Source organism: Vipera berus (genome assembly GCF_964194415.1).
Source record: "Vipera berus genome assembly, chromosome: 6".
Taxonomy (NCBI): Eukaryota; Metazoa; Chordata; class Lepidosauria; order Squamata; family Viperidae; genus Vipera; species Vipera berus.
The window spans coordinates 34,745,497-34,765,222 of NC_138208.1; the positions used below are offsets into that span (position 1 = coordinate 34,745,497).

Sequence of the window (19,726 nt, forward strand, 5' to 3'; positions counted from 1 at the left end):
AACTGACACCGGACCCACAACAACACAGGACGCCACCACCAATCATCCTCACCAGACTCAAACCCAAACCCACCCCATAAACAAAATGCAACCACCATCCAGAAGCCAAACCACGGCGGCATCTCCAGCTGCTGCACCCCCTCCCAACCCCCACACAAAACAAACTGACACACGCCATGAACACAAAGCCAGACCGCAAACTCGGAGCCAAACCAGAGCCTGGGATGTTATACCACAGTCTTCTGCTCAGGACATTACATCACAGAACTCAGGAGGTTACAATATGAAAGCTCGGGATGTCACAACACAGCCAACCACCCAGGATGTTGCAGCACAGAACTCAGGATATCACTACACTAGAGCTCAGGATGTGTTACAACACAAAAGACTAATGGGCACACAGCCAACACCTCAGCCACACAGGATGTTACAAAACAACCGACTAAGCTGCAAACAATAACTCATCATCCAATCAGGATGTAACAACACAGCCAACCAACCCTCTTACAGCAACAAAGCCAGCACCACACACAACCCCACCAATATTTATAGAGAGACGGCAGCTCCGATCACGCTTTGCTCGCACAAGCATGAAGCCAAAGACACCAGCCTGAAGATGATGAGTGGGACCTCATCGAAACGTCGCCAAGATACACTCAATCTTACATGGGAAAAGACCCGAATACGCCAAGACCTACATACCTATACCCGTGAAAATCTACGAATATATATATATATACACACACACATACACATACACACACACACATATACATATACATACATACATACATACATACATACATATATAAATGTACATATGTACATTTCTTGCCAAACAACTACAGCCTTACGCAAATTCCATCACCTCACACGTACAAAACTCATTCCAATTCATAGAGATCATAAGTAAACTAAACTTACAGCCCTGTGACCTACTTGTGAGCTTCGATGTCATATCCCTCTTCACCCAAGTGCCAATCAAAGAAGCCTTGACAGCTATCCTAAATAAATAAAAAACCCCAAAACACATCCTAGATCTGACCAACCACTGCCTATCAAACACATACTTCATCTACAATGGACAAAGATACAAACAAATGGAAGGAGCACCCATGGGATCACCCCTTTCACCTGTCATCGCAAACCTCTACATGGAACACTTTGAAACCCTCGCTCTAGAAAAATCCAACCACAAACCCAAACTCTGGCTCAGATACGTAGATGACACCTTCGTAATCTGGCCACACGGCAAAGAAAAACTGGATGACTTCCTCACACACCTCAATAGCCTACCCCCCAAAATACAATTCACCATGGAAACAGAAGCTAACAATCAACTTCCCTTCCTTGATGTCTTAGTCTACAAGAAATCCAACGGCTCCCTAGGACACACTATCTACCATAAAAAAACACACACAAACCGCTATCTGAACGCACTCTCACACCACAACCCAGCACAGATCAACTCCGTAGCCAAGACACTCATCTCCAGAACAAAACATCTAGCCGACGAACAACACCTAAAAAGCGAACTACACACTCTCACTAATGTACTAACAGCCAATGGATTCCAAAGAAACATGATTACCAATTTAATCCGAAGAGAGACACCCACAAAAACCCAAGACAGAGAACAAGAAAATGGCAAAGCCCTCCTCCCATACTTAAAAGGGACCACAGACAGAATCAGCAAGATCCTCCAAAAACACAACATCAAAACAGCATTCTACACAGACAGAAAAATATCCACCATCCTAAGAAACCCCAAAGACATAATTGGGTTAGAAAACCAAGGAGTATCCGAAATCCCATGCACCACCTGCCCCACCACATACATCGGACAGACCAACAGAAGAATAAGTGCACGCATTGAAGAGCACAGGAACTCACTCAGAAAGGGAGAACAAACTTCATCCCTGTTCCAACACTTTAAAGCCACGGGACATGAAATTGATTTTAAAAAAACCAGAACTATAGCCAAAATTGAACATTTTAACAACAGAATAATCAGAGAAGCCATCGAGATAGAAAAACGCCCCCACAGCATGAACAAACGAGATGATACCTCTCGCCTACCAGCCATTTGGAAACCCGCCTTGATTGACAGACGAGTCCCAACCACCAAGAATGATACCAGACCCAAACTCATGATAACATCACATGACATCACCACCACACAACCATTCAAAAAGCAAATCCGAACCCACAACGATAACGACACACAACCACAAAACAGAAACCTAACCACAGCTGCAACATCAGCCACTTTAAACCCCTCCAAACCACACAATAAGCAAACTGACACCCACTATAAAAACATGGCACCACCACAAACACGGAGCCGAACAAAAGCAGCACAACTCACCAGTTCAGGTCTAAGGCTGGCAGCTGAGACCAGCCCATCCACTCAAAACACACCCCCACCCAATCAGAACACAGCCCCCATTCAAAACATACCCCCACCCAATCAGAAAACAGCTAACCTCCCACCCAATTAGAGCACACCTCCACCCACAGAACACACCCCCTCTGGCAGTTTAAAAAACAGGAACAAACAGTTACTACCACATGCTTCTCCCAGAAGAAGGAAGCTGAAGCCACCAGCCTGAGGATGACGGATGAGATTTTGTCAAAACGTTGCTCTTACACCTTCAATTCTACGTGGGAAAAAACCCGAATGACCAAAGATCCACATACAAACACCCGCGAAAACCTCAGAAAACACATATACATATGCATATACATATACATATATAATAAATTTAAAAACTGGAATCCCAGGTGTAGACATTTGAAGTCAGTAAAAATAAAAATGATATAAGAGAAAATTCTTCTTTATTGCTGAGCTTTCGTCAACAAGCTGTTGACATCATCAGAGCAAGGGCTGAATGATAAGGGAGTCAGTATATACACTTATATAGCAGTTATAACAGTTATAACAGTCAAATTGTGGAATGTTGGTGTGGCCTGTTCGTGACAAGCTGTTTCAGCCTAACAGCCTCATCAGGCAGTTGTTTTAGCCTGTAGGCCACAGGCTCTTTCTCACTTTGTCAGCTGCATCGGGGAGGAAAGAGGCAGGGGAGATATATCTTGAGTGTTCTGAACACCTTGCTGGCCCAGATACGGGCCAAATCTTTTTGCCTGTATCAGCCCAAACTCAGGCCATCCACAGGCAGTAGTCGCAACTGTGACAATCATTATATATATATATATATATATATATATATATATATATATATATATATATATATATATATATATATATATATATATATATGTTTTCGTAGATTCTCGCGGGTGTCTGTATGTGTAGGTCTAGAGTCTCGGGTTTCTTCCCGCGTTCCTTTCATCTTCAGAAAGTTGTGGCGACGTTTCGACAAAATCCCATCCGTCATCATCAGGCCGGAGTATTCCTCCTGCTGCTTTCAGGAGCAATGCGTGGTCTGTCTGTTCCTTTCCTTCTAACTGCCGGTGGGGCTGTGTTCCGACTGGGTGGAGGCGTGGCTGCTTTCTGATTGGGTGGGGGTGTCTTCCGACTGGGTGGAGGCGTGGTTTTCTTCTGATTGAGTGGAGGCGTGGCTGTCTTCTGATTGGGTGGATGTGTGGTTGTCTTCCGATTGGTTGGAGGCGTGGCTGTCTTCTGATTGGGTGGGGTGTGTTCTGAATGGGTGGGGTTTTTTGTTGTGTCGTAATATCCTGAGTGTTGTGATTTGGTGTCTTGAGGAGTGGGCTGTGTAGTGGCCTCCAGAGCTTTGGCTTGGCTCCGAGTTCGAGGACCCGCCATGCATCTCTGGTATGGGTCAGTCAGGTTCGTGTGTGCGTTCTTCTGCTTGGGTGATAGCACTTTTGCTTGACTTGTTCTATCTTCTGTGTGGGAGAGTTTTTGTTCTGGGTGTGGATGAGTCTTGCTGGGGCTGGTGGCATTTGGGGTTGTTTGTTGGTTTTTTAAATCCTTATTTGCTGAAATTTGTTTGTCTATCAATGCTGGTTTCCAAATGGCATGTAGGCGGGAGGTGTCGTCTCGCTTGTTCATACTGTCTGGGTGTTTTTCTATTTCAATGGCTTCTCTGATTATTCTGCTATTGAGATGTTCTATTTTGGCGATTGTTTTTGTACCTTCAAAATTGATGTTGTGTCCCGTAGTGTTTATGTGTTGTACTAGTGAAGATGTGCGATCTTTCTTCTGTACTGAGTTCTTATGTTCTTCTACACGTACCTCTATTCTTCTGTTAGTCTGTCCGATGTATGTTGCTGGACAGGAGGCGCATGGGATTTGGTATATGCCCTGGTTTTCCAGTTCTATTTTGTCTTTGGGATTTCTCAGGATGGTTGATATCTTTCTGTCAGTGTTAAATGCGGTTTTGATGTTATGTTTGCGTAGTACTTTACTGATTTTGTCGGTTGTTCCTTTTATGTAGGGCAAGATGGCTCGTCCGTTGTTCTGTTCTTCTTCTTGGATGTTTTTCTGTTTCGGAGTCCGCTGCTGAATTATATTGGTGATTTTGTTTTTTTGGAAATTGTTTGCTGTCAATATGTCTGTCAGGGTGTGTAGTTCTGTTTGTATATGTGTTTCATCTGCAAGGCGTCTGGTTCTTGTTATTAGTGTTTTGGCTACTGAATTTATTTGTGCTGGGTGATGATGTGATTGCGCATTGAGGTAACGGTTGGTGTGTGTTTTCTTTCGGTAGACTGTGTGTCCTAGGGTTCCGTTTTGTTTTTTGTATATAAGTACATCCAGGAAAGGTAACTGGTTGTTTGTTTCAATCTCCATGGTGAATTTTATTTTGGGATGTAGGCTATTCAGGTGTGTTAGGAAGTTTTCTAGCTCCTTTCTTCCGTGGGGCCAGATCACGAAGGTGTCATCCACATATCTGAGCCACAGTTTTGGTTTGTTTGTAGTCTTTTCTAGAGCGTTAGTTTCAAATTCTTCCATGAAAAGGTTGGCGATAACTGGTGATAGAGGGGATCCCATTGGTGCGCCTTCTATTTGTTTGTATCTCTGGCCTCTGTGTATGAAGTATGTGTTTGATAAGCAGTGTTCTGCTAGTTCTATAATATGGTTAGGTGGTTGGTATTTGCTTCTTATTGTTGATAGAGCTTCTTGGACTGGCACCTGGGTGAATAGTGATACCACATCGAAGCTGACTAGCAAGTCTTTTTGGTCTATCTGTAGATTTTTCACTAATTCTATAAAGTGGTATGAGTTTTGGACATATGAAGCTGCCATTTCTGCTAGAGGTTGTAATTGTTTTGCTAGGTATTTAGCTAAGTTTTGTAGTGGTGAGCCTATAGAACTTACTATGGGTCTTAGTGGGATTCCATCTTTGTGTATTTTGGGGAGGCCATATAGTTTTGGGCATCTGGATGACTTCTCCCTAGGAATGATTGTTTGTTGGATTTCTTGGCTTATAGAAGTTGATTTTATCTTTTTCTTGGTGGTCTTTTCTAGATAGGTTGTGGGATCTGTATATATAGGTTTGTATGTAGTTTCTTTGAGTAAGTTGGACAGTTTCTCTTCATAGTCTGATGTGTCCATTACCACTGTAGCATTGCCTTTATCTGCTGGTAGTATGATTATGCTGTTGTCTTTTCTTAGGTTTTGCAATGCTGCTTGTTCTTCTTTTGTTAGGTTGCTTTTGGGTGGTTTGCTTGTGCATAGGATGTGGGTGACTTCATGTCTGACTTGGTCTGCTTCGTCTGTATTGAGTTTAGTTAAGCTGGTTTCCACTCCACATATGATGGTTTCTGTGGGAATTTTCTTTGGTGCAACAGCGAAGTTGAAACCTTTTGCTAGGACGTTTGTTTCTGCTGTTGTTAGTCTTCTGTGGGAGATGTTATGCACTACTTGTTTTAGATGTTGTTGTGGTGTGGTTGTTTGGTTGTTGTAGTTCTCTAATTGTTTGAGTTTCTTTGAATGTCTGTTGTTTTTATAGATGGTCTCTGTTTCTGCTCTCCAAACCGCCAGTTGTTTCACTTTGTCCCATAGTATTGGGTGAATAATGTTGCTGAGTTTGAGATGTAATGTTAGTAGGTCCTTGTTTGTTTGGTCTAATTGAAATCTTTTATTGTGGAGTTCATTTCTTAGTAATGCCATTTCTGTTCTTCTTAGAATGCGTTTGGTTGAAGTGGTATTGATGTGGAATTTCAATTTGAAACAATTTGGTCTTATATTTAGGTCTCGACATTGGCATAGGAAAGGTATGTCACTTAGTATTCTTGCTCTTCGTACTTCTAACTTTTCGTAAGTCCTGGTTAGTTGGTAGATGTCCTCCCCGTAGAGGTATGATATTTGTTTTCGTAGATTCTCGCGGGTGTCTGTATGTGTAGGTCTAGAGTCTCGGGTTTCTTCCCGCGTTCCTTTCATCTTCAGAAAGTTGTGGCGACGTTTCGACGAAATCCCATCCGTCATCATCAGGCCGGAGTATTCCTCCTGCTGCTTTCAGGAGCAATGCGTGGTCTGTCTGTTCCTTTCCTTCTAACTGCCGGTGGGGCTGTGTTCCGACTGGGTGGAGGCGTGGCTGCTTTCTGATTGGGTGGGGGTGTCTTCCGACTGGGTGGAGGCGTGGTTTTCTTCTGATTGAGTGGAGGCGTGTCTGTCTTCTGATTGGGTGGATGTGTGGTTGTCTTCCGATTGGTTGGAGGCGTGGCTGTCTTCTGATTGGGTGGGGTGTGTTCTGAATGGGTGGGGTTTTTTGTTGTGTCGTAATATCCTGAGTGTTGTGATTTGGTGTCTTGAGGAGTGGGCTGTGTAGTGGCCTCCAGAGCTTTGGCTTGGCTCCGAGTTCGAGGACCCGCCATGCATCTCTGGTATGGGTCAGTCAGGTTCGTGTGTGCGTTCTTCTGCTTGGGTGATAGCACTTCTATAAGCCAAGAAATCCAACAAACAATCATTCCTAGGGAGAAGTCATCCAGATGCCCAAAACTATATGGCCTCCCCAAAATACACAAAGATGGAATCCCACTAAGACCCATAGTAAGTTCTATAGGCTCACCACTACAAAACTTAGCTAAATACCTAGCAAAACAATTACAACCTCTAGCAGAAATGGCAGCTTCATATGTCCAAAACTCATACCACTTTATAGAATTAGTGAAAAATCTACAGATAGACCAAAAAGACTTGCTAGTCAGCTTCGATGTGGTATCACTATTCACCCAGGTGCCAGTCCAAGAAGCTCTATCAACAATAAGAAGCAAATACCAACCACCTAACCATATTATAGAACTAGCAGAACACTGCTTATCAAACACATACTTCATACACAGAGGCCAGAGATACAAACAAATAGAAGGCGCACCAATGGGATCCCCTCTATCACCAGTTATCGCCAACCTTTTCATGGAAGAATTTGAAACTAACGCTCTAGAAAAGACTACAAACAAACCAAAACTGTGGCTCAGATATGTGGATGACACCTTCGTGATCTGGCCCCACGGAAGAAAGGAGCTAGAAAACTTCCTAACACACCTGAATAGCCTACATCCCAAAATAAAATTCACCATGGAGATTGAAACAAACAACCAGTTACCTTTCCTGGATGTACTTATATACAAAAAACAAAACGGAACCCTAGGACACACAGTCTACCGAAAGAAAACACACACCAACCGTTACCTCAATGCGCAATCACATCATCACCCAGCACAAATAAATTCAGTAGCCAAAACACTAATAACAAGAACCAGACGCCTTGCAGATGAAACACATATACAAACAGAACTACACACCCTGACAGACATATTGACAGCAAACAATTTCCAAAAAAACAAAATCACCAATATAATTCAGCAGCGGACTCCGAAACAGAAAAACATCCAAGAAGAAGAACAGAACAACGGACGAGCCATCTTGCCCTACATAAAAGGAACAACCGACAAAATCAGTAAAGTACTACGCAAACATAACATCAAAACCGCATTTAACACTGACAGAAAGATATCAACCATCCTGAGAAATCCCAAAGACAAAATAGAACTGGAAAACCAGGGCATATACCAAATCCCATGCGCCTCCTGTCCAGCAACATACATCGGACAGACTAACAGAAGAATAGAGGTACGTGTAGAAGAACATAAGAACTCAGTACAGAAGAAAGATCGCACATCTTCACTAGTACAACACATAAACACTACGGGACACAACATCAATTTTGAAGGTACAAAAACAATCGCCAAAATAGAACATCTCAATAGCAGAATAATCAGAGAAGCCATTGAAATAGAAAAACACCCAGACAGTATGAACAAGCGAGACGACACCTCCCGCCTACATGCCATTTGGAAACCAGCATTGATAGACAAACAAATTTCAGCAAATAAGGATTTAAAAAACCAACAAACAACCCCAAATGCCACCAGCCCCAGCAAGACTCATCCACACCCAGAACAAAAACTCTCCCACACAGAAGATAGAACAAGTCAAGCAAAAGTGCTATCACCCAAGCAGAAGAACGCACACACGAACCTGACTGACCCATACCAGAGATGCATGGCGGGTCCTCGAACTCGGAGCCAAGCCAAAGCTCTGGAGGCCACTACACAGCCCACTCCTCAAGACACCAAATCACAACACTCAGGATATTACGACACAACAAAAAACCCCACCCATTCAGAACACACCCCACCCAATCAGAAGACAGCCACGCCTCCAACCAATCGGAAGACAACCACACATCCACCCAATCAGAAGACAGCCACGCCTCCACTCAATCAGAAGAAAACCACGCCTCCACCCAGTCGGAAGACACCCCCACCCAATCAGAAAGCAGCCACGCCTCCACCCAGTCGGAACACAGCCCCACCGGCAGTTAGAAGGAAAGGAACAGACAGACCACGCATTGCTCCTGAAAGCAGCAGGAGGAATACTCCGGCCTGATGATGACGGATGGGATTTTGTCGAAACGTCGCCACAACTTTCTGAAGATGAAAGGAACGCGGGAAGAAACCCGAGACTCTAGACCTACATATATATATATATATATATATATATGAAGGGTATGGCTGACTGATGAGAACAAATGAGTGTGAAATGGCCATATCAGCCTCCCTTTATATATCACTGTCCATTTGTGGGGTACCACAAGGTTCCATCTTAGGCCCAGTACTCTTCAATATCTTCATAAATGACTTAGATGATGGAATTGAAGGGGAACTCATCAAATTCACAAATGACACCACACTGGAAGGAGTAGCCAACACCTCAGAAGACAAACTCAGGATCCAAAAAGAACTTGACAAACTCGAACAATGGGCCCTATGCAACAAAATGAGTTTCAATGTGGAGAAAAGCAAAGTCTTACTCTTAGACAGAAAAAACCAAAGGAACAAATACAGATTGGGTGAGACCTGGCTTGGAGGCAGTAACTGTGAGAGGGAACGTGGAGTCCTGGTGGATGATTACTTAGCTATGAGCCAGCAGTGTGCAGCAGCAACCAAAAAAGCTAATACAATCCTGGGTTGTATAAACAGAGGCATAGAATTAAGATCACGTGAAGTACTAGTACTACTTTATAAAGCCCTAGTAAGACCATACCTCGAATACTGCAGCCAATTTTGGTCATCATATCACAAAAAAGATGTTGAGAGTCTGGAAAAAATTCAGAGAAGAGCAATTAAGATGATCAAAGGCCTGGAGACCAAAATGTATGAAGAATAGCTGGAGGACTTGGGTTTGGCTAGTCTAAAGAAAAGAAGTAGGGGAGATAGCAGTGTTCCAGTATCTGAGGGGCTGCCACAAAGAAGAGGGGGTCAGGTTGTTCACCAGAGAACCAGAGGAAAGGATGAGAAACAATGTGTGGAAGTTGATCAAAGAGAGAAACAACCTGGAATTAAGAAGAAATTTCCTGACAGTGAGGACAATCAACCAGTGGAACAACTTACCTCCAGAAATCGTGGGTGCTCCATCGCTGGAAGTTTTTAAAAAGAGGCTGGACAATCACCTGTCTGAGATGGTATAGGTCCTCCTGCTTGAGCAGGGGACTGGACTAGAAGACCTCCAAGGTCCCTTCCAGCTCTATTCTATTCAATACATAGTGGAAAGAGGAAACTTGAGAGTTCACAAGGTTGATATTATGTGACTGAATCTAGATGTTGTGCTTCAGATACCACGAAGCCTCTTCCCAGAAGATAACAAGGAAAACAGGTCATGAAGAGGATGAGTAGTGTCTGTTAGAGTTTACAGCTCACCCAGCGCAAAAATAAGTCCAAAAAATAAGCACACATTCAAAATGAGCAGGAGACATAGTTTAGAAAAACTTTATAAATATATATAAACATGATACATACAGTTTCATTCAGCTCTGGGGAACATCAACAACTCTTAACTTGGAGATCAGAAAAGGAACAACACAGAGAGAAGACTAAAACATGCCCAGACCTAGGCTGGATCACATGCCTTACCCTGCCAATACTGTGTCTTAATCAAAAACAGTTCTCATTGGCTGGTTTGTTGCTATGGCTATTCCAATTCATAAAATTTCTTACACAGTGACAGTGTCTCAGACAATATTGTGGATCCTGCTTGAGCAATGGTTATATGCTATGTCCTGGATAGAAGAAAGTGAACTACCGATTATCTTTTCTGCCATCCTCACCACTCTATGCACTGCCTTCCTGACGGAAGCAATAATGCTTCCAAACTAGACAGTAATGCAATATGACAGGATGCTCTCGATTGTCCCTCTATAGAAAGTGGTAAGGACAGGGGAAGGAAGCTATACTTTTCTCATGTGATGCAAAAAATGCAAATACTGCTATGTCTGCTTCAGCAGTGACTCACAGTTGAGTGACCAAGCTAGCCTACTTGTAAGCTGCACACCCAGGAACATGATGCTGTTAACCACCTCCAGAGGTGAATCATTAATACACATAGGTATGTGGCTGTGCCTGCCTTTTTTGAAATTGATAATGATCTCTTTAGTTTTTCCTACATTTAAAACAAGGGTGTTTTTATTACACTAGTTCACCAAACCCTCTACCTCCTACTGTTGTATCATCTGCATACTTCACAACATGGTTGGTGGCAAACCTTGCACCACAATCAGTTTCACAATGATGTCAGGCAGTCAAATTATTTGATTATTTGTAAGGTTGCATAGCTTTTGTACAGGCTAGTCCATCCTAGTCCACTGGAAAAAAGTAAATTTTGGACATTGAATATTCCATTGTCAGCCCGTAAGTACACATATAACTCCAGAGTCAGCCAGTAAGTACACATACATGTTCATAAAATATGCACATGTGCATGCACACACACAAATATACATACACATAATTTCAAATTATGTTGGAGGCTTCCATCTATAACACCTTTACCCCACACCCCTAGAATGCTTCTGATATAGTCTTATACCCCTTACAAAAGTTTGAAATAATGGCAACAAATTATGCATTTATACTATAATTTTGAAAACCCAAGTTTTCACATCTCTTGAAATATCATCTCGCACCCCTGGTTGGGAACCCCTGATCTATAAGCTCATTTTAGAGCTGAAAGAAAGTTTGTCTCCTTGATGCTGTTTGCAAGAGAACCATGTTTGGTAATTGAAATAAGATAAAAAGTATTAATTACGTTTAAGCAGAATTTCTAAACATAAGAATTCACAATAAATTGTTTTACCCATTCTATTTTGTGAAACTCAGATAAATGAAGTTAGACAGCATTGAATACATGCAGCCTTTAATAATTTGCTCTTTTTTTCTTGTATATTCAGTGCAGCCAGTGTATCCAAGGATAAAAAACGTTACAATAGCAGCTGCTGAAACATATGCCAATATCAGTTGGGAATATGAGGGTCCAGTTCATGAGAACATTTATGTTGAATATGGTGTGGCAGGCAGTAAGAAGACATTTCATTGAATTCTTTTAAATGTATTATAATAATAGAAAAGGATCCAGTATTGATTTGCTTTTCTAAAATTATTTCTGGTTTTTAGGGCACAGATTTAAGGGGTCAGATTTTGTGGAAGTAACTTGTGTTTAGCTCAGTACATAGAAAATTGGCTTTTTGTATTATCTTAGGATTTCTGCCAAAAGCACTTACTAAAATTTTAATAGTCTTGTTTGACACAGCTTCCCTGTGTCCCTACAAGACATTTTAATGGTAAAGAAACAACAAAACAGACTTTCTTTCTCTTCGGAAATTAGCAGATTATTTGCCCCATGAATGACATACATAGCTTTTGGATTGTGAAAGGAATGTTTGCTCCTTTTAAACTAGTATTTTTGATTCAAATAAATATACGTGGAACATACAGGTGAAACTCGAAAAATTAGAATATTGTGCAAAAGTTCATTTATTTCAGTAATGTAACTTAAAAGGGGAAACTAATATATGAGATAGACTCATTACATGCAAAGCAAGATAGTTCAAGCCGTGATTTGTCATAATTGTGATGATTATGGCGTACAGCTCATGAAAACCCCAAATCCACAATCTCAGAAAATTAGAATATTACATGCAATCAATAAAACAAGGAGTGTACATAGAACAATATCGGACCTCTGAAAAGTATAAGCATGCATATGTACTCAGTACTTGGTTTGGGCCCCTTTTGCAGCAATTACTGCCTCAATGCGGCGTGGCATGGAAGCTATCAACCTGTGGCACTGCTGAGGTATTATGGAAGACCAGGATGCTTCAATAGCGGCCTTCAGCATTGTTCGGTCTCATGTTTCTCATCTTTCTCTTGGCAATGCCCCATAGATTCTCTATGGGGTTCAGGTCAGGTGAGTTTGCTGGCCAATCAAGCACAGTAATCCCACGGTCATTGAACCAGGTTTTGGTGCTTTTGGCAGTGCGGGCAGGTGCCAAGTCCTGCTGGAAAATGAAGTCAGAATCCCCATAAAGCTTGTCTGCGGAAGGAAGCATGAAGTACTCCAAAATCTCCTGGTAGACAGCTGTGTTGACCCTGGACTTAATGAAGCACAGTGGACCAACACCAGCAGATGACATGGCTCCCCAAATCAACACAGACTGTGGAAACTTCACACTGGACTTCAAGCATCTTGCAGTGTGTGCCTGTCCATTCTTCCTCCAGACTCTGGGTCCTTGGTTTCCAAATGAGATGCAAAAGTTGAGGACTTTGGACCACTGAGCAACAGACCAGGTCTGTTTTTCTTTAGCCCAGGTAAGACGCTTCTGACATTGTTTGTTGTTCAGGAGTGGCTCTGAGAAGAGGAATATGACATTTGAAGCCCATGTCCAGGATCCGTCTGTGTGTGGTGGCTCTTGATGCACTGACTGCAGCCTCAGTCCACTCCTTGTGAAAGTCCCCAACACTTTTGAATGGCCTTTTCCTGACAATCCTCTCCAGGCTGCGGTCATCCCTGCTGCTTGTGCACCTTTTTCTTCCACACTTTTCCCTTCCACATAACTTTCTATTAATGTGCTTTGATACAGCACTTTGGGAACATCCAAATTCTTTTGCAATTACCTTTTGAGGCTTTCCCTCCTTATGGAGGGTGTCAATGATGGTTTTCTGCACAACTGTCAGGTCAGCAGTCTTCCCCATGATTGTGATTCCTACTGAACCAGACTGAGAGACCATTTAAAGGCTCAGGAACCCTTTGCAGGTGTTATGGCTTAATTAGCTGATTAGAGTGGGACACTTTGAGCCTAGAATATTGCACCTTTTCACAATATTCTAATTTTCTGAGATTGTGGATTTGGGGTTTTCATGAGGTGTACGCCATAATCATCACAATTATGACAAATCACGTCTTGAACTATCTTGCTTTGCATGAAATGAGTCTATCTCATATATTAGTTTCCCCTTTTAAGTTGCATTACTGAAATAAATGAACTTTTGCACGATATTCTAATTTTTCGAGTTTCACCTGTATGAATAGAATTTTCCTAGTATGGTTTGGTTAGCAACATGCAAAACTGCTCACTGTGGAATACATTCTGTGTACAAGCAGTGTATATTTTAAACTACATTTAACTAAGGCATGCTGAAATACTTGTGAGTATCTGTAGTTTGGTATTCCTTCACTTGTGATATTCTGAGGAAGTTATATATAATTGCTGCATCACTATTTATCTGCCAGTTTCCATGTGAGGAAATGGTTCCTAGTGGGTACACCTTTGCATAAAACTTCAGCTTTTTAGCAGTTCCAAATAAGATGCAAGCTTATTTTTGTGGTTAATAAAGAAAAGGAAGAACTTAGACAAACCTATAGTTTATAAAAGTTGATTGAGAATCTGTCCTTTTAATTGTGATTCCATTCTTGGTAAGCATAATTGATGTAAAGTATAACAAAATAAATAGAAAATGTTATCTATTATAATACACAAAAGATGCTTTAAAATTATTATCCCATCCAATTGCTTCTTCGTGCAATTTTGAGCAGAATAGCATGAAGAATAAAATATTTAGAACATACAGTAGTTCTCTCAATGCTCTGTCTTAAGAAAAAATATTTTAAAGATCAGTATCTGAACTATGTGATAGTGCCAAGATATCTCACCATGAATGAATGAATACAAATGCTGTGTTCCTAAAAAAATTTATAGGCAAAGAAGAATTGAAAAAAGAAAATGTTAATGGTTCTCGGAGCTTCTTTCTCTTAAAAGGATTAACACCAGGAACATCATATAAAGTCCGAGTTGGTGCTGAGGGTCTTTCTGGTTTTAGGAGCTCAGAGACTGTGTTTGAGACAGGTCCAGGTGAGGCACAATGTGCAATTCTGCTTTCCATTCAGAATTGTGATATATTAAGTGCTGGCATTTCAAAATAGTATCATATTTTCTTCACATATTTTAATGTCTTTTTTTGCCTCTTTAAAATTTGTAACTCAAAACTACATCAACTCGTTTTTGTTCACACAATGGGTATCCATGCCATTCATTTTGAGAAAAGACATAGTTCTCATGTCTCCTTTTTCAACGATGCTTTCTAATATTTTTTTCTATATAGTATGCTTTTTCTTCATGATGAAATACAGCAATGTTTGAAAATAGTCAAGTTTGAATAAGTTAAACACTACTAGCAGTTTTTTCTAATGGTGGGGTATCCAAAACCTCTACAAAATGTAATGTTCATTGAATGTAAATAGTGTATATAGTATTGAATATTTTGTTCAAAGTCTTTATTGTGTCATTGTATGTCAGTTTTTTACATACTGTATGTTGCAACATAATATTTAGACACTCATATAGAACATATGAGAAATATTTGAATGGCATTTGTTCAGTGTCACATACTCTCAAAAAGCATTAGGGAGCAATATTTTTTTATCGTATGTCCTGCAGTAATCTGCAGGACTGTATGTTAATAGTCACAAGCCATGGATGGAACCAGTGGCAAAAGGGTGTCAGATTATCCACCCATTCAATTTTATTCTGTTTGATACTTGACTCTTTCCTCTTTCTGTCTGGCTTTTGCTCTGTCCCTAAATTGCAGGTTAGGACAATTGATAGAAAACTGAATTAAGAGCTTCATCATCTGGCAAGTTGCCCACCTCTGCTGAAAAACATGTAATTAACAGAAATGTATTGTAGTCCATAGTGTTGAAATATTTTCATTCACTCACTATTTCATAGCATTATACTGGGCGGAGGGGGGGCGGAGCCAGCTGTCAGAGCGGGCGGCTGTGTGAACGGAGTTCTCTCCACGCACAACCTCTCACCCAGTGTTCGCGGGGGCTTTTCGGAGCTTCAGGAGGTCCTGTAGGGGCATCCGAAGTCGCAGGCAGCCCGGAGAACCTTCATGAGCGGCGGTTCGTGTTGGAAATCCAGAGAAGTCTGATGCGAGCGAACCGGGGAGAAGGAGGCCAGTAATGGCCGACATGAAGATCTGACAGAGGGACGGAGCTAGCACGTAAGCAGCGGGACAACAGTGGAGCGGAGCTGACGGAGAGTATATCCGAATATCTAATAGGAAGCGCTTAAGAAAGAGGTACTGGTTTGAAGTGCGAGCCTCACGGAGAGGGAATAAGCGGCGATAGAAGTCTCGAGGGAGGCGTTTGGCAAAAACAGCAAGGAAAAGAAATTCGAGGACTATAGTGACTATATGACTGTTAGAGACTGAACTCTGGATTGTCGGACGTGAAAAGTGACCAGCTTGGTTTATCCTGGGCTTTCCTGGTAAATTTTGAACTTCTGAACTTTTGAAACTTTTGAAATTGTACTCTACTTGTCACGGGCGGCCATTTGATTTAGCAATTTAGTAATTGGAGGTTTATTTAGTGGGACACCTACTGGTCTTTGACAGTAGAAGAAGACGGAAAAGGTGTCAACTTCTGCGCCGGAAACGGGGGGGGGGGGGAAAAAAGAACGTGACTTTGAATTTATTCAGTCATATATACTATAGAATTCTATTATATAAATTGCTTAGTTGGTAATAAGTATCTGGTGGTAACTGTTTTACATACCTTTTGTCATAGAATTAAGAGGTTTATATAAGACCCAGGGTACTATATATTGATAAAACGTGTGTTACAACCGGGGAACCATGACAAGTATTTCGGGAGCAACTAAGCCTAGCGCTGGCAAAAAGGTGGCAACACAGGGACAAGGGATGGCCTCAAGTCCCTCCAATCAGAAGTCTATAGAGGATATGCTACAAAGGGAAAGATCTAACTCAAATTCTTTTAAAGATCTACATGCCCTGTTGCAAAACCTACACGAGGTAATGGCCAAAAACCATGAGGAGATGAAGAGAGAAATAGGCCAAATAAGAAATGACACTGGTGAATTAAAGGGGAAAATTCAAGCGATAGATGACAAATTCGAAGGGATTCAACAACAATTGGTCAAAAATGAACAAAGACTTCAAGATATGGAAGCTAGAATGGAAAAAGAGGAAAAGAGAGTAGATGATCTAAATGAAACACTTCTTCAGGCCAATAAGGAGTTAGAAACAACAGTTATTTTTCTGGAAGCAGAAAAGGCTGCTCACTATCTACGCTTCCAAAATGTCCAAGAAAAAAGAGGGGAAGATTTGTTGGTCATGATGGCAGAATTGATGGCAAAGGCACTCGGTGTAGGGAAGGAGGAAATGCTGGCGGAAATTGATGAAACATACAGGGTCCAAACTAATTATGCGAGAAGGCACAACCTCCCAAAAGAAGTACATGTAAGGCTAGTTAAGAAATCAATTCGGGATGAGCTTCTGCATAGATCTAGAGAGGAACCATTAGAATTTCGGGGCCAACCAATCACCATTCTTAAACAGATTCCTAAAAGGATGAGGGACCTGAGACGTGGCTATCAATTCTTAACATCTAAATTAATCAGGGAAAATGTAAACTTTAGATGGCTAACCCCAGAGGGTATCCTAGTTACGTGGCAGGACAGAAGGCATAGACTGGACACGATAGAGAAGGCAGAAGATTTTTACAAACTCCACTTCCATAACCAAGAGGAAGTGGATTTAGAAGATCAAGATGGAAGGGAGGTAAGAGAAAGAGATACGATACGAGGGACAATGGATGGGAAGGTCTTAGCAACAGAGGATAGAAGGAATAAACCTGGAGAGCCAACAGAGAAACATGGGACCAGAGATAAGGAAGAGAGAGAGCCCCGAATCACAAGATCCACAAAAACTAGAAACAAGTGAGATGAAGGGAGGGGAGTGTAGTATTATGTCTGTGAATATTAATGGACTAAACTCGCCAGTGAAAAGGCGGAAATTTTTTAATAGGCTCATTCATCAACAATTGGATATCATGGCAATACAAGAAGTCCATATAAAGGAACAACAAAAATATTTGTTAGTACAACCAAAAATAGGGAATCTATTCGTTTCCTTAGACCAACACAAGAAAAAGAGAGGAGTGGCATTATATGTAAACCCAAAATTGACAGCAAAACAAATCTATAACGATAAAGAGGGTAGAATACTGATAGTCGAGGTTGTAATAAACCACAGGAAGGTCATGATGGTAGAGATATATGCCCCAAACCATAATCAAGAACAATTCTTTAAAACACTTCACAATAAGATATGTAGCATTGATTATGAGGAGATCTGTTTAATAGGAGACTTTAATGCTATCCTAGATATAAATTTGGATTATATGGGTAAGACGCTCAGGAAAAAGAAGAGAAGAATTCTACCGAGATCTTTTCTCAACTTGGCTAACGATCTAAATATTCAAGATGTCTGGAGGGAAAGAAATCGTAAGGCTAGACAATATACACATTACTCCAATCGACATAACTCATGGTCTAGAATAGACATGGTATGGATGACGGAAGAAATTAGTTCTGAAATAGACGAGGTGCATATAGCGACAGGTACTTGGGCAGACCACAATCCTATTAAACTTAACTGGAAAGGCTCCAAAAAAATACCTAGATGGACGCTACAAAGAGCAATCTTAAAAGAGGACGAATTCAAATCTAAGATGGAGAGAGAACTAAGTTTTTTCTTTAAGGAAAATAAAGCCATAGATAGGGCTCGCAACTTGGGAGTCCTCCTAGATTCACGGCTCACCTTGGAAGACCATGTAGGAGCTGTGACTAGGGGGGCCTTCGCCCAGGTTCGCCTGGTGCGCCAGTTGCGGCCCTATCTTAGCCGGGATGATTTGTGCACGGTCACTCATGCGCTCGTGTCCTCTCGTCTGGACTACTGCAACGCTCTCTACATGGGGCTGCCCTTGAGGACCACCCGGAAGCTCCAACTGGTACAGAATGCAGCCGCGAGAGTTGTATTGGGAGTCTCCCGATACTCCCACGTTACACCGCTGCTCCGTGAGCTGCATTGGTTGCCAGTTGTCTTCCGGGTGAGATTCAAGGTACTGGTAACGGTGTTCAAAGCCCTCCATGGCATGGGGCCGGAGTACCTTAGGGAACATCTGCTGCCGGCATCAAGCTCCCTGCGTCCTGTGCGTTCCCACAGAGAGGGCCTCCTCAGGGTGCCACCGATCAGAGAATGTCGATTGGTGGCCCCCAGGGGGAGATCCTTCTCTGTGGGCGCTCCGGAGCTGTGGAATCAGCTACCGGTAGAGCTCCGGATGGCGCCCGATCTTCGCTCCTTTCGTCGCGATCTCAAGACGTTTCTGTTTGTACAAGCCGGCCTAGCCTGATGGGGATTGGTGGGGTTTTCTATTGTCTTAATTTTTAACTTGGTGTTTTAGAATTCTATGTCAACTGTTTTAACATGGGCAATTATTTAATCTTTTTTTAACGTTTGTATTCAGTATTTTATTCTGCCCTGTAAACCGCCCTGAGTCCTCAGGGAGAAGGGCGGTATATAAATATTATTAAATTAAAATTAAATTAAATAGACACCTCAGTACAAAACAATTGGGATACGGCCAAGGCAATGATGAGAGGGGTAGCGAGGGCATACATGGTATACAAAAATAAGGGGAAAAGACAACAACGGGAAAGATTAGAAGGGGAATATAAGAGCTTAGAAGTTATACTCCAACAAGACCCACAAAAAGAGAATATTAAGCAATCTATGGATTTGATTAAACACAAGCTTAACATTTTAGATAAAGAGAAATTAGCACAACAACTGAGAAACACGAAACAAAATTTCTTTGAAAATGCAAATAAACCGGTCCGTTGGCTCGCATATAAATTGGGAAAACAAAAGGGGAAAAACTGGATTCGTGAATTACGAGATGAGGAAGGGAGAATATTCCACCAGGAAGAAAAAAAAAATCATAGCCCAGGAATTCTATGAGCGTCTATACAAAGAAGATAGCCAGGCAAGTGTGGAGAAAATGGAGGAATATTTTCAAAAAGCCAAACTACCCAAAGTCACA

At 41.7% G+C, this 19,726-nt stretch overlaps 1 protein-coding gene across 1 annotated transcript in view; it reads left to right on the forward strand.

Annotated features, from left to right (window-relative positions):
- Nucleotides 1-19,726, forward strand: part of NRCAM (neuronal cell adhesion molecule) — a 173,731-nt gene that overhangs the window by 120,761 nt on the left and 33,244 nt on the right. The window contains exon 24 of the mRNA XM_081331619.1: nt 14,520-14,672. Coding sequence (XP_081187745.1) covers nt 14,520-14,672 — 153 coding nt within the window. The remainder of the gene's footprint in view (nt 1-14,519; nt 14,673-19,726) is intronic.